The sequence below is a fragment of the Miscanthus floridulus genome, chromosome 11 (assembly GCF_019320115.1).
Source record: "Miscanthus floridulus cultivar M001 chromosome 11, ASM1932011v1, whole genome shotgun sequence".
NCBI lineage: Eukaryota > Viridiplantae > Streptophyta > Magnoliopsida > Poales > Poaceae > Miscanthus > Miscanthus floridulus.
The window spans coordinates 91,094,215-91,110,195 of record NC_089590.1 but is presented as its reverse complement, the minus strand read 5'-3'; the positions used below and the strand labels follow the sequence as shown (position 1 = coordinate 91,110,195).

Genomic DNA, 15,981 nt, shown 5'->3' with positions numbered 1-15,981 from the left:
TCACACATGTGATGATGAAGGAGCGTATTGCACATGAGACATGACATTGAGTCATGTGATCAAGGTGGAGAAGATCAAGATAAGACTTGGCTTGATGGACCGGTTGCAAGCGTGAAGGGCAAGTCGAAGGCTTTGGAGTGATGGACCGCGTGGCGGTGAAGCTTGAGCAAGACTTGGCGCCGATGGACGATGGCAACGGCGAAGAGCAAGTAGAGTCAAGATCGATGAACCAATATGATCATGTGATGATATGGAGTGGATCATATCATTATTGATCATGTTGGTGCATGTGTTGCATCGACATTGGAGGAGATGGAATGGAATGCAGAAGGCAAAGGTATAACCTAGGGCATTTCATTTCACCGGTCATAGGTGTGTAGAGAAGTTTATGACCGGGTTTAGGATAGATGGCCGTACTATCAAGAGGGGCAAACTTATTTGCATATCGGTCATCTAGTGCCACTTGAGTGATCTAACTTTGCATTGTCGCTAGGATCGAGTGGCGTGGCAAGTTGAGTGGCTAACATCCTTTGGGAAATGATTGTGAAAATGCTAACACACATACATATGGTGGTGTACACTTGATGGTGTTGGCACATTTACAAAGGTGGTGGTGTTTGTAGAGGTGAGATGGGTTTGGGTCCCTGCTAACACACATACATTCGGCGCTTTCGGGAAAATGGAATGCCTATTTTCTATTGCGCCGGATGCAAATTCTTGTGGTTAGCACACTTGAGCAAGGGTGAAGAGAATGGAGAAGATGCTAGCGTCGGTCAACTGACCGGACGCTGGATCTGAATGCACCGGACGCTGGCAGGCTGTGTCCGATCGCACTGACGTGGAGTGTAGCAGTAGCTGGAGAGTGACCGGACACTGGCTGCGTCCGATCGCGTTCGACCGAACGCGTCCGGTCATGCTCGGGAGCTTATTGGAAACGACCGGACGCTGAGGGTCCAGCGTCCGGTCAGTTGAGTGCTGCTGCGTCCGGTCAGGTCAAGTGACCGTTGGAATCAGGACACGTGGTCGTCTGCGAGCGACCGGACGCTGAGGTCCAGTGTCCGGTCAACACGACCGGAGCGTCCGGTCGGCCCGACCGTTGCCCAGTGAAGGGGTAACGGCTAGTTTAGCCCTTGGGGCTATAAATAGAAGTGGCCCTCGGCCATGGCTGGTGCTAAGCACCTTGGGAGACTTTGTGTCCATGCTTGAGAGTGCTTAGGAGCCCTCCATCTCACACATACTTGATAGCGATCATCCGATTGTGTGAGTGAGCGATTCTAGTGCGATTGCATCGTGAGGTTGCATCGAGTGGCACTAGGTGATCGAGTTACAAGCCGGTGGTGCTTGTTACTCTTGGAGGTTGCCACCTCCTAGACGGCTTGGTGGTGGTCTCCGTCGAAGCGCGCAAGAAGCTTGTGCGGCGCTCCGGAGAAGAGCTTGTGAGGGGCATTGTGCTCGCCCCGCGGGAGCCGCGAAGAGCAACTCTAGTAAAGCGTGTCATTGAGCTATCCTCACTCAAGGGGTAGGTTCTTGCGGTGCCCGACGTGCGGGCTTAGCGGGTGATGCTAATTAGCCGCCGAACCACCAAGTGAGCGGTCGACACAACGGGGACTAGCGTGTTGGCAAACACGTGAACCTCGGGAGAAAAATTATCATGTCAACCTTGTTCTTCCCGTTGGTTTGCATCCCCATTACACAAGCTTGCAATTACTTTTATACATATTAAGCTTGTGTAGTTGCTCTTGTAATTAGATAGCTTGTGTAGCTTGCTAATTACCTTCTTGCTTGTGTAGCATAGAAGTAGCTCCCTTGCGTGGCTAATTTGGTTTTAGTAACCTTGTTAGTCACATTGCTTAGTTTGTATAGCTAAGTAATTGTGCTCTCTAATTTGGCATTGGTCGCCTTGTTATTGAGCATTGCTAGTGAGCTTAGTTAGCTTTGTGCTTTTGCTTACTAGCATGTGTAGGAGCTCCCTTGTTGCTTAAAGTACTAGCGGCATAGGTTTGTGTGACCTTGCTTCTAGAATTGGTTAGGAGAGCTCTATCTAGCCCGACACCTTTGTTGCATAATTGTTATCTTTGCAAGGTGCTAGTGAACATATATAGTGGGGTATAGCCTTGGCTAGACCGATAGTTTTAATTCCGCATTTGTATCGGTTAGCCGACGTGATTAAGTTTTAGAAAAGACTATTCACCCCCCCTCTAGTCGCCATCTCGACCCTTCACACGCCTCCTTTCCTCCTCTTCCTTGTGATCCCCTTTTTTGCAGCCTCCTCTCCGCGTCTCTTTGTAAGGAAAATGGACCCTTGGCCCATTTACTTTGGATTTTGGTATTTTATGACCAACACGACCAAATTGGACTAATGAATTTGCAAGTGATTGTTTTGTAGTTCAATAGGATACAAGACGTGACTTGGATGAAGGCGACGTGATGATCCGATGATCAACACCATAAGCAAGACCTTAGAATCACAAGTGAAGACCTAGGATATCAAGCAAAGTCCAAGCACGAAGATAGGAACCAAGCCAGACGCAAGATCGTGAAGAAACGAGCTCACAGAGGTGACTGGGTGCTGGATTGGACGCTAAACAGCTCATAGAGGTGATCGGACGCTGGACCGGACACTGAGCAGCAAAGTGACCAGACGCTGGGTGCCAGAGTCCTATCAACATCAGTAAGGTTTCAGAGAGCTGTTTTTGTGATCGAACGCGTCCGATCAGTGCTGACTGGACGCTGGTCAGAGTCCGGTTAGTAGCAGAAAAGCAGGATTTTGTCCCCAACGGCTACTTTCTCAGTGGGGCTTATAAATAGACCCCCAACTGGCCATTTGAGTATGGTGGAGCTGAGGAAACATATCTAGGGTGTTGATACACCATTTTAGTGATCTCCACTGGCATAGTGCTTAGTGTTTCATCAGGTGATTAGCGTAGATGCTTTGCGAAGTGCTTAGGTTGATTAAACCACCGCTTATGCGCTTGCTCTAGGTTTAGACCTAGTGTTTAGTGAGGTTTACATACCTCTTACCACTCGGTGCTTGCACGCACCATTGTTGTACATTGGAGGGGTTTGTAGTCTTGCGAGATCATACCAACCATGTTTGTGGTGTGGCCGTCACCGTGTATCGGAGGGAACAAGGCCCGCGGCGTTTTGGCTGGAAGCTTGATAGTAAAGACGGTGGGGAGCATCTGGGAGAGGCTTATCGGAAGGCACATTGGAGACCCAGTTGCATGTGGGAAAGGCCCGAGGCTATCCATGGAGTTACCCGACTAGGAGCTTGGCCCTTGCGAGGGATTCCTTGCGAGGGACTCCAACAAGGACTAGGGGAAGCTTGCTTGCTTCTCGATACCTCGGTAAAAATACCGGACTCATCGATGGGAGTTTACATATCTCTACCTTGCTCTTTAGCTTTCGTATTTACATTGATTGCATTACTCCTTTTGCGGTAGAGATAGCAACACACTAGCAAAACCGTAGTTGCACATTTAGATAGTTTATCTTTTACATAGGTTTTGCTAAGGTTAGAAAAATAGGCCATAGTTTAGAGTTAGAATTTTAAGTTGCCTAATTCACCCTCCCTCTTAGGCGTCACGGTCCTCTACAAGTGATATCAGAGCCGGTTGGCTCAATTTAGACCTTTGGCTTAACCATCGTTGAGCCGACGCTTTTTAGAGTGGTTGGGATGGATACCTCTAGGCCTCTGCACTTTGACGACACTAACTTCCCATATTATAAAGCTAGAATGACTTGCTACCTTGAGGCAGTTGATTTGGGTGTTTGGAGAGTCACTCGTGACGGGATGAAAACCATTAAGAATCCTGATAAACCCATCAAGAGTGAAGAAAAGAAAATTCATTTCAATGCTAGAGCTAAAAATTGCTTGTTTGAATCATTTAGTATGGACGTATTTAACCAAGTGTTCACTTTAAATATGGCACATGAAATTTGATTAAAACTCCAAGAGCTCCATGACGGCACATCTAATGTTCATGAGCAAAAACATTGTCTAGCTAAACAAAATTATGATTCCTTTACAATTAATGATGGTGAGCTTATTCGTGATATGTATTCTCGTTTGAATCTAATTATCAATGAGCTCCATTCAATAGGACTAACAAAGCTAGATGATGCGGACATCGTGAGGAAGATCATCTTCGTGCTACCACAAAAGAAATATGCAAGCATCATCACCATCCTTCACAACATAGAGGACTTGAGCAACATGACCTCGGTCATAGTCATTGGCAAGATAGTGACATTTGAAATGTCACGTAAGATGGGTCAAGAAGAAGCCTCTTCATCAAGTAAAGGCAAAGTTCTTGCATGTAGCGAGAAAAAGAAGATAAAGGGTAAGCAAGTTGAGACAAGCTCAAGCTCAAGCTCCTCAAGTGAAGATGAAGAAGAAGATGAGGACGACGACGATGATGATGATGAAGATTCAAGTGAAGATGATTAATCTTCCTCGTCCACCTCCAACCTTGATGAAGAATCAATCAAACTAATCAATAAGGTGGAGAAGATGATCCAAAGGCTCAATGTCAAGGGTGTGTCTATTCAAATTCAAGATATCATCTTCACCAATCAAAGAAATGAGCAAAGAAAGAGAGGATGCTATGGATGCGGCAAGTTGAGGCACTTTGTGGAAGTTTGTCCAAACAAGCCCACACCCAAGACAAAGAAGAAGGCATGCAAAAACCAAGCCCTTACATCAATAAGGTCATGGGATGATTCTTCAAGTGAAGAAGAACACCATCACAAGAGATGAGGCCGCAAGCACTCATCATCAAGCTCTTCTCGTGTGTGCCTTATGGCACGAGGTAACAAATGCTCATCCTCTAGTGAGAGTGATAGTGATGATGAAATGCCTTTTTATGATGAAATTATGTAACAAAATCTTAATTATGCTAAAGTTTGCACTAGTCAACCAAAGAAGATCAAAAAATTAAAAGAAAAACTAGATAGTTCACAAGAAGCATATAAAACTTTGCTTGAACAATATGAGAACTTTGCTAATCTCAATGTTGAACTATCTACTAAAATTGAGCAATTTGAGACTAGGGCAACAACAAATGCATGCACAATCAATGATGAGCAATTTGTAAAGAAAAATGAAAAATTAAAAGAAAAGTTAGTTAGATCATAAGATGCTTATAAAAGTTTGCTTGCTAAAATGAAAACTATGTGCAAACATTGTGATGATTTAACTAATAAAGTTGTTAATCTTGAAGCCATTAGTACAACCCTCACCAAGGCATCTAAAAAGAAAAGCTCTATCTTTAACATGCCTAAAAGGGATGCTTCTACTTCATGTAATGACTTATGTTTAGACTCATCTTTGTGCAACTAAGTTTGTGTTGAGAAAGTTATTGTAGATACATGCACACAAGAGGTTGCAAAAGAGAATGAGCAACTCAAGCAAGAAGTAGCTCACCTCACCAAGGACTTGACTCAAGTGAAATGCAAGATGAAGCAAGCCCAACTTCATCAAGATAACACTATCAAGGAAGTAAAGAAGCTTGATGAAGGACAATCCGTGGTTTGCTATGTGTGCCACAAGGAAGGTCACAAGTCCTATGAGTGCAAAGTGAAGAATGGGGGAAGAGCAAAGAAGAAAGAGAAGAAGCAAACAAGCAAGCTCTCCAACACCTACACCAACAAGGTGGACAAGAAGGCCTCTACACCATACTTGTTAAAGAAGAAGAAAAATGACAAGGTGGTGGCCATCAAGGTGAACAAGCAAGCCAACAATGGGGTCAAATGCTTTTGGGTGCCAAAGGAAATTATTTCCAACATGAAGAGCACCAAGAAGGTTTGGATCCCGAAAGGGAAGTGAGAAGTCCAATGGACTTTGGAGAATTTAGAGACTTGGCAAAGTATGGGTATATTTCATGGGGTGCATCATGTTGGACAAAATCATTGCCAAGTGGGTTAGTGAATACTATGGACCCAGATTCCCCTTCCCATGCTAGGTAACTAGATTTAATTTCCTTCAAATAATATCAATTTGCATTTCCTATAAGTGGTATTTCTTACAAATTGGTATCTCTAAGCATCTAGTTACTTTTCATGCCTATATTTGCATTTGCATGCTTATATCTTTTGTCATGCATACACTAGGTATATCTTATGGTAGGCTTGCTCGGTTTTATTCTTAACTCTTGGAGCAAACCTACATGGTTTAAAATTATTTAGGAGCACGGCACATAGCTTGTCTTTTGATTGTTCATCTAATATGTGCCAAAGTCCAAATTGTAGATAATTTCTCCTGAATATCATCTTCGAAAATGATTCTCATATTCATGAGATGTCATCTTTCAAGTGGTATTATTGATTCTAAAATCAATGTGCATGACTTCTATAAGTATCCCACACTTGTGTGCACAAATTTAGAGGGAGGTTGCTCTACAAGTTGGATGCTTTGAGACTAACACATTTTCAAGCTTATCATGTGTGTAGTAGTCTCATTGCAAGGAAAATAAAGTCTCCGAAGTTAAGCATCATACTTCAAATATCCACCACCTATCGCAAGTGGTAGAAATCAAATTAGTTTTCACATGTGGTATTTCTAAACCGATATCATCATGTTGATTTCATTTTGATATTTATATGCTTTCTCCATGCATTATATAGATTAAATTCCCTTGAGAAATAATTTGCCAAATATGCATATGCCTTGCTTTCTACCATATGCATGCATATATTTAGGGGGAGCTTAATCTATATAATGTGAGAGTTAAATTTTGTGACCTATTCCACTCTACACACAAAGGATCATAAAGTTTGACCCTCCCTTATGCTACTAATATCTTCCTTTTTGGTGTTTGATTCTAAAGGGGAAGAATTTAGAGGACCAAAAGCAAGCATTAATTTGTAGGGCCATAAGCTAGATAATTTACAAGTGGTAATGGTCTACAAGTGGTAATGGTCCGATAAAGGGAGGATAGTGGATTATGGATTAGTCTATGTAATGAGGAGAATTTATAGGAAGCAAGGCTTAAATCCATAATGCCACATGGGGACATTTTGCAAGGGCAAGATAAGTTTTTATGTAGTATCTTTTAGTCTTACAAGTAGTATCTTTTAGCATCATATAACCTTGCCCCTTGCATTGTATCCTAGCAAGTAGATAGTTTTTAAATTCCAAATTTTTATTATTTACTTGCTTTGGTCGTGTTGTCATCAATCACCAAAAAGGGGGAGATTATAAGGAAAATAGACCCTTGACCCATTTACTTTGGATTTTGGTGTTTGATGACCAACACAACCAAATTGGACTAATAAATTTGTAAGTGATTGTTTTGTAGTTCAATAGGATGTAAGACGTGACTTGGACGAAGGCGATGTGATGATCCGATGATCAACACCATAAGCAAGACCTTGGAAGCACAAGAGAAGACCAAATATATCAGGCAAAGTCCAAGTATGAAGATAGGAACCAAGCTGGATGCAAGATCACGAAGAAATGAGCTCATAGAGGTGACCGAACGCTGGATAGCTCACAGAGGTGACCGGACGCTGGACCGAACGCTGGACAACTCACAGAGGTGACCAGACACTGGACCGGACGTTGAGCAGCAAAGTGACCGGACGCTTAGTGCCAGAGTCCGATCAACATCAGTAAGGTTCCAGAGAGCTGTTTTCGTGACCGAACACGTTCGGTCAGTGCTAACCGGACGCTGGTCAGAGTCCGGTCAGTAGCAGAAAAGCGGGATTTCGTCCCCAACGACTACTTTTTCAATGGGGCTTATAAATAGACCCCCAACCAGCCATTTTAGTGTGGTGGAGCTGAGAAAACATATCTAGGGTGTTGATACACCATTTTAGTGATCTCCACTGGCATAGTGCTTAGTGTTTCATCAGATGATTAGCGTAGGTGCTTTGCAAAGTGCTTAGGTTGATTACACCACCGCTTATGTGCTTGCTCTAGGTTTAGGCCTAGTGTTTTGTGAGGTTTGCATACCTCTTACCACTCGGTGCTTGCGCGCACCATTGTTGTACATTGAAGGGGCTTGTAGTCTTGCGAGATCACACCAACCACATTTGTGGTGTGGTCGCCACCGTGTACCAGAGGGAACAAGGCCCACGGCGTTTCGGCCAAAAGCTTGATAGTGAAGACGGCGGAGAGCATCCGGGAGAGGCTTTCCAGAAGGCACGTCAAAGACCCACTTACGCGTGGGGAAGGCCCGAGGCTATCCACGGGGTTATCCGACCGGAAGCTCGGCCCTTGCGTGAGATTTCTTGCGAGGGGCTCCAACGAGGACTAGGGAGAAGCTTGCTTGCTTCTCGATACCTCGGTAAAAATACCGGAGTCGTCGACGGGAGTTTGCATATCTCTACCTTGCTCTTTAGCTTCCGCATTTACATTGATTGCATTATTTCTTTTGCGGTAGAGATAACAACACACTAGCAAAACCGTAGTTGCACATTTAGATAGTTTATCTTTTGTATAGGTTTTGCTAAGATTAGAAAAAGAGGTCATAGTTTAGAGTTAGAATTTTAAGTTGTCTAATTCACCCCCCCCTCTTAGGCGTCACGGTCCCCTACACTCTTCTCCATCATCTCCTTGTCCTCTGCCTCCCACCGCAATAGTTTCTGCATCCATTTCTTGTCTTCAGGCTTGATCTCAGTGTCGATCCACTGCTCAAAATCACAGAGTGGTGGAGGGGTCTACAAAAAATACAATTGTTACAAAACAAAAAAATTATGCAAGATATCATATGACGCAAACATTAATTCCTCACCATCTTGTTAATGCGGCGCTGACGAAGTGTAGGCTCAAACGCAAAATTAGAACACATCCAATACCTCTGCCTATACGTGTCCTCTTCATCGGACTTGGCTACCTTACAAGGATCACCGCAAAAGCACATGGGCACTGGAACACCACTAGGTAGAGGCAATGGGTTGAAGGCATTTTTGGTCATCCGGCCATAACTACAATTCAACCAATTTCGTTCTAAGAACCGAAAGCAATTAACATTAAACCCTAAACATAGGGGTTTTCCATTTGATGCACAACAATGAAGCCATAACATAACAACATGCGCTGAGGTTACCTTGGTTTGCTAGCTTTTTCACGCCTTGGCATCCTACGGTTGTATAATACAAATATTAAAAATTGCATGAAACCCTAAGTAATGACGATTCTTAGGTTGAAAAATTCGATTAATATATACCGAATCGATGCGAAAAAGACTAAGAGGGGAGCGAGGATACCTTGCTCTTGAAGATCTACAGATCAAATCAAAGTTTCCAAGGTCCAATATGCCGATTCGTGAGATAGGACGAAGTAGGGAGAGAAAAAACCCGAGAAGGAGGAAAAAGAAGAGGAAGGAGGCTCGGGCCGGAAGGTTGGGGGCCGGGTTAAAACACCACCTCGGCGCTAGGATCTACGGTGCCAGGTTCTACGGCGCCGAGCTGCCTGCCAAGTCAGCGTCACGTCTGCGTCGAGCCCAAAACCTCGGTGCCAGTAAGGATGGCGCCGAGCTAAGGGTCCAGATTTTAAAATCATACTTACAGGAAAATATTTGTGAACATTTTTCAAAAAATGGCTAAAAAATAAAAATTTCGGTCTGCATGCAGCCTTCAGCCGTGAGCCCGTGACACGTGAACATGAGGCCTCGAGCGTTTGTCCCTCTCATCTCAGCTCTCACAGTCCCACTACAGGCTAATCGAGTTTGCCGCTGACGCTGAGATCAGATGAGGATATATCAAGTGGACCAGTTGCTTTTCGCCCAAATGCATGCATAACCCCGGCCCATTCACTTTTGCAAGGTACCGTACTAGTACCTGCTAGTTTGCAACTTGAACGAGGCCCACAGGACTGAGACCATCAGTGAGCACAGTTCTGGTGTTATTCACTTAATTCAGATTCCTGACGCTTATTATTATGGGCGTATTGTTACGGTACTTGTGGTTCGAGTGCTGCTGATTCCGTCAGGCAATGGCCAACAGAGAGAGAACCAACAGGGTCCCCCCGGTCTGCGCCGATTCTCTGACGTTGTCTGCGGGTACAAATCTCTGAACTCGTGCTTATGGATGCATGCATCAATGCATGGTCCTAATAAGTGATAAGAATTTCTATAAACATATTGGCAAATAGAATTATGAAACTTTACTCGTTCCCATTCTACATTAGCCATAAGTAAGAGACAGCATGCATGCAAACGCAAGTACGCAACACGTGCCCGAGAGAACTTGCATCGCGCGCGTGCCTCGACAGCATTTATAAAGGAGTAATTTTGACCATTCCCATTTATAAAAGGAGTAATTTTGACCATTCCATTTAATCAATTTACATCATTTGAACACATAACTTACAACCAAACAAAGGTAGTAAAATATATACAATAACACGTAATATGTGACTGCTAAATAAGGATGGCAACGGGTCGGGTTCGGATCGGGTGGAGTCTCCGTGCACCCAAAACCGAAACCCGAAATCAAAACCCGAATCCGCCCGAAAACCGATTCGGGTGAAAATCCATCACCAAAACCAAACCCGCGGATACCCGAAACCCGAACGGATACCCGAAACCCGAATGGATACCCGAAACCCGTGGATATATATACACATATTCACATGTATAAACAAGAGGCAACAAATAATAAATATTTTCATGAGTCAACTTTAAATAAATTTAATAATCTAAGTAAACAAATTATTATTAGTATATTATAAAACATGAGTTTTAATTCCAAATGATTTATTTCGGATATCCATTGGATATCCACGGGTGGAAAACTAAACCCGAAACCGAACCCGATTGGTTTCGGGGCCCCGAACCCGAAAACCGTGGGTGAAAAAACCATCCCCAAACCCAAACCCATAGAACCCGAAACCCGCGGATATCTACCCCAAACCCGATCCGTTGCCATCCTTGCTGCTAAAGGAATAAATATACATACAATCCGTACATAGCTAGGGGCTTGGTGATTTGATGGGGCAGCCTGTCCCTTCACCTGCTGCATGCACTCCACCGGCGGTGCAGCTGCAGTTGTGTCTCGTAGCCTTGAGAGGAGAGCAGGCACCCTGGCCAAGCGATCGCATGCAGCCTTGAGAAAGAGAGCGGCACCCTGGCGGAGCGACCCCACAGGCGAGCGCATCCAATCCGTTGGCAGCGTCATCCGACGGCCACCAGGAATCGAGTGACCGGAGTCCAAAAATCACTAGAGCAGCGTGTAGATTTTACCGAGAAGAAATGACGAGTAGCCAGTAGCCCTCCCGTGAACTGGCCGGCCGGCCGGCGACGTTACGTGACATCTGGACCACGGGGCCCCATTCGATGTGGACGACAGCGCGTACGACCCCTGACAGGTCAGCTCCTACATGCTCCTCTTGCTTGTCCCATACCCATACTGGCAGTGGCATATGCCATGCAACAGCAATCAGCTATAGCGCATCGTCCACTCGTGGTCGGAGCTCCGGCAGCCTGGCCCGATCCCGGCGGATGGAACAGCGGCGCCGTGCCCAGGAGATGACCTGGAGCATGGGTGCATGAGGACGAGCGAGGCCGTGTCTGGCGTTGGAAGCGGCGCGCAGCTGATGGCCCGCCCCGGAAGCAACACCTTCCTCTTTCCCTCACGCAAGCGCGTGCCGCTCCGCTTTTACCTGATGAGTACCTGACCCGCCCCGGGGGTGGTGGCCGGCCGGCGTCAACATCCGCTTCGTACGCGCGAGTCGTGAAGGCCATCACGCTACGCTACGCTTGCTCTGCTCGGCGACGTTCTTCGACCTCGGAGACGTACTAACTGTGAGTCGTCCACGAAAGCCACGTACGTACTTGTTCGTGCTAGTGGTACTTCACCGGCGCCCGGCTGCAGAGCGCGTCATTTAAGCTAAGCATCGGCCTCATCAGCGCTGTGTGCGATTGCTAGGTCAGTCGGCATCGTCTACCGGCCTCCTGGCTCCTGCAGATGTGCATGCTGTACTGTACCTGATGAAGAGTGAATTGAAGGCTGAGGAGCAGAAATGCCGGAGACACCATCCGTATTCGTACGGGGTACGTGCCTACACCTACACAAAGAGGAGCACAGGATAGCTAGCGCCCGGAAAAGATGCGTGATGCGCAGCACATCATGCACGTACGTACGACGCCGCGCAGTCGCGGGTCCGTCGTCGTCTCTCTCGCTCGCGTCGTAGGCAGCAGCCACAGGAACACAGCCTGCATGGACGACACGGCGGGCAAAGGTTTAGCGAGGGCAGAAAAGACCCCTGTCCTCCTCCTGCGCTGCCGCTGCGACTGCAAGGCTAGCTGAGCCTGAGCCTTGTCCGGTAGCCATCCATCCGGCTGATCCCTTTGGCTTTAATGCAGCCTTTTTGTCCCTTAAAAAGCTACCACCAGCCGCTCGATCCCGCCTTCGATCGCTCACGCTCGCCTCGCCTCGCCTCCTCCTCTTGCTCGCTCCTTGGTCCTTGCTTGTTTGCTTCCTTGCTCAGCTAGCTAGCTAGAGCTTTGTCATGGCGGCGTCTCGCTCGCCCAAGGTCGTGAGACAGGCCGCCGCCGCGACCTGCGTCGTGGACGACAACACCACGTTCGTGCAGGCCGACCCGGCCACGTTCCGCGCGCTCGTGCAGAAGCTCACGGGCGCGGCGCCAGCAGCAGGCGGGACGAGGACAGCGGAGAAGCTGCCGCCGAAGCCGCAGGAGGACGAGGCGGCGGCGGTGACCATCGCGCACGCGCCACCGCCGCCGCCGCCGAGGCGGCCGAAGCTGCAGGAGAGGCGGCGCGCGGCGCCGGCCAGGCTGGAGCTGGCGCGGCCGCAGCTGCCGTCGTCGTCGTTCTACTACTACCACCACCACGCTCACGCCCACGCGCACCACCACGGCAGCACCCACGGGCTGATGCACTCGCCGGTGTCGCCCATGGACGCGTACATGGTGCTGGCGGCGGCGTCCGCGTCGCCGTCGCTGTCGTCGTCGTCGTCCATGACGCCGTCCCCGCACTCGTCGTCGCCGTCGTGCGGCGGGGCGGCGGTGGTGATGATAAGCCGGGAGGAGGAGGAGCGGGAGGAGAAGGCCATCGCGTCCAAGGGCTTCTACCTGCACGCGTCGCCCCGGGGCGACGGCGACCGGCCCAAGCTGCTGCCGCTGTTCCCCGTCCACTCACCCAGGATCAATGAACTCCGGCGAGGCTAGCTAGTCGTCCTAGTCGTGTGTGCTAATTCACCGTCAGTCCCTACATGTATGTTACATGTACCGCCTATATATTTGCGCTAGACTAGAATTAGATGGTGATCCATGGGTGATGCAACGTACGCTTGTTAATTAATTAGCCGGTCTTGTTAGCTAGGCTTTAATTACTAGATCTCTAATTAATCCTCTACGTACTATTCCCATATCTGAATCTAATCACGCGTGAAGTGTCTCTCCCGTCTCGATCGTGTGGTGGGTCATGTTGTCATGTGTTCCACTAGCAGCTAGCAGGTCAACTTCTGATCCTGGAATTGGAATGGAATCCCCATCGGCTGCATCTGCATGCCATTTGCCCAAAAGGTGCACGCGCTTTGCAAGCCAAAGTTGTTTGAAGTTTCTAACGCGCCCCACGTAGCTGATCGATAGGATGCCCCAATGCCATGCCAGCGTACGTCAAGATTATATATACCGCCTGTGGGACAAGGACTGGAAGAGGCAAACGTCTTTTACTTTATTTTATTACTGCGTAAGAGGAAGAGGGAATATAGAGAGACAGACAATGGGGCAGAGGGACATCTGCACGAACGTTGTCACTAGCGTCATGTGGGGGACCTACCAAATTATCGAGAGACGAGAGGAATATGTGCGTGTGCGAACTGGGAAGTGGGAGGAAGCCCCCACAGTCACGGGCGCCATGCCGCCGTGCTGCGCGGGCTGCGGCAGGGCGAGCGCAGGATGACGGAGAGCTACTCATCATCCGCTCATGGCTGCTCACATGATTTTGTGTTGGGGGGAATCTGTCATGACCCCTTCAGAATTGCGCACTCCTTTCGTATGCATGAGAATGAGATCATTCCAGGTAAGCATGATGCGCTAGAGAGCCCGCCGCCGTGCTGGCTGGACAAGCAAAAGCGATTTGAATTCGAAGCCGGGGAAGCGGGCATGCAACGAAGAGTCATCTTGCCGTCTTGCGTTTCTTGCCACGGTTCCATGGACGAACGACTCCCTCAGTAGACGCGCGCGTCGTCGGGATGGATAGCAGCGCACGTGGAATGCTCGTCTTCCTCCTCTATACCCTATCGTCTTCCACTCTTCCTCCTCTCCCTGTACCTAGCTTCCTCCTCCATCGCGCCGTCTCAACCACACCGTCCGGACTGTCGGCAACCTCCCTGCCCGCCGCCCACCTCCACCCGATATCCTACTATTCCCTAGTCCTATTTGGAGAGTCTGTCGCCAAGTCCTCGCCCCTGCCGTTGGCACCGCCCATCTGGTTACACTACTAGAAACCAGCACTTTGCCGAGTGCCTGCGGCACTCGTCAAAGCCCGAAATATATTTGGCAAAGGCTTTGCCGAGTGCCGCACTCGGTAAAGGGCACTCGGCAAAAAATTAATCGGCAAAGAAGCCTTTGCTGAATGCTTTTTGTCGGACACTCGACAAAGTCTTTGCCGCGTGCCGGAAAAGCACTCGGCAAAATGAAAATACGAAAAAACCCAAAAATAATAGCAAATCTTTTTTTCAAGGGAGGTCGCCACCGGCCAGCGCCCGTGACTAACGCGGTCGGCGGGATTCGAACTCACGACCTCTCCCTCGCATGTCTACTGCTCTACCACTGCACTACACTGTCACTTGTGTCTAGATTCCGTTATCTATCCTCATATATTATACTAAACCGAGAGTAAATTACTTGTTTGAGGCCCTAAACGAATTCAAATCAAAGTGGTCAACTATAAAGTTTCATAACTTTTCGAGATCTACAATTTTCATTTAGGAAGTTTTTCCATCCGAGGTCGTTTGAAAAATTCAAATTTCAAATTTGAGAGATTCAAACGTAGTTTTGCATGATAAGATGATTTCAAATCAAAAAGTTGTCAACTACATAGTTTCATAACTTTTGGAGATCTACAATTTTAATTTAGGAAATTTTTCCATCCGAGGTCTTTTGAAAAATTCAAATTTTAAAATTTTCAAATTCAAACGTCATTTTTGCATGACAAGATGATTTCAAATCAAAATGTTGCCAACTACAAAATTTCATAACTTCTCAAGATCTACAAATTTTATTTTGGTCATTGGTTCATCCGACATAATGGTAGTAACATTGTTCACAAATCTTATATATCTCTCTTCTACTTTCATGAAACTAATATGAGAGATATGAGAGAGATGTAGATTTTATGAACAATGTTATTGTCGCTCTGTCAAATGAAGAAATGACCAAAATAAACTTTGTAGATCTTAAGAAGTTATACAACTTTGTAATTGAAAAGTTTTTTATTTGAATTCATTTAGGACCTCAAAAATTACTTTGAAAAAATGATTTGACGAGGACAAAAAAAAGCACACGGCAAAATGCCTTTTGCCGAGTGCCAAAACAAAGGCACTCGGCAAAGACGTATTTTGCCGAGTGCCAAAAAATGACACTCGGCAAAATACATCTTTGCCGAGTGTTTTTTTTCGGCACTCGGCAATGACGCATTTTGCCGAGTGCCGAAAAAGACGTATTTTGCCGAGTGCCAAAAAATGACACTCGGCAAAATACATCTTTGCCGAGTGTTTTTTTTTCGGCACTCGGCAATGACGCATTTTGCCGAGTGCCGAAAAATGGCACTCGGCAAAATACATCTTTGCCGAGTGCCGAAAAAAAAACACTCGGCAAAGCCATCTTTATCGAGTGTTTTTTTTGCCGAGTGTATTTTATTTGGCACTCGGCAAAGACCGTCTTTGCCGAGTGCCCGATAAAACACACTCGGCAAAGCTTTCGGCACTCGGCAAAGTGCCGGTTTCCAGTAGTGTTACCTCCCACCACCTGCTCAGCGACGGCAGAACCGCCTCACTCGCTACCCCTCAACA

At 46.9% G+C, this 15,981-nt stretch overlaps 1 protein-coding gene across 1 annotated transcript; it reads left to right on the top strand.

Annotated features, from left to right (window-relative positions):
- The first annotated feature begins 12,334 nt into the window (after positions 1–12,334).
- LOC136494912 (VQ motif-containing protein 11-like) lies at positions 12,335–13,354 on the top strand. Its single transcript, XM_066491084.1, has one exon. The coding sequence runs from the start codon at positions 12,455–12,457 to the stop codon at positions 13,130–13,132; it is 678 nt and encodes a 225-aa protein (XP_066347181.1). The 5' UTR covers positions 12,335–12,454; the 3' UTR covers positions 13,133–13,354.
- Positions 13,355–15,981: the final 2,627 nt, after the last annotated feature.

Coding starts and splice junctions, on each gene's coding strand:
- LOC136494912 (XM_066491084.1), top strand. CDS start 12,455: ATGGCGGCGTCTCGCTCGCCCAAGGTCGTGAGACAGGCCGCCGCCGCG.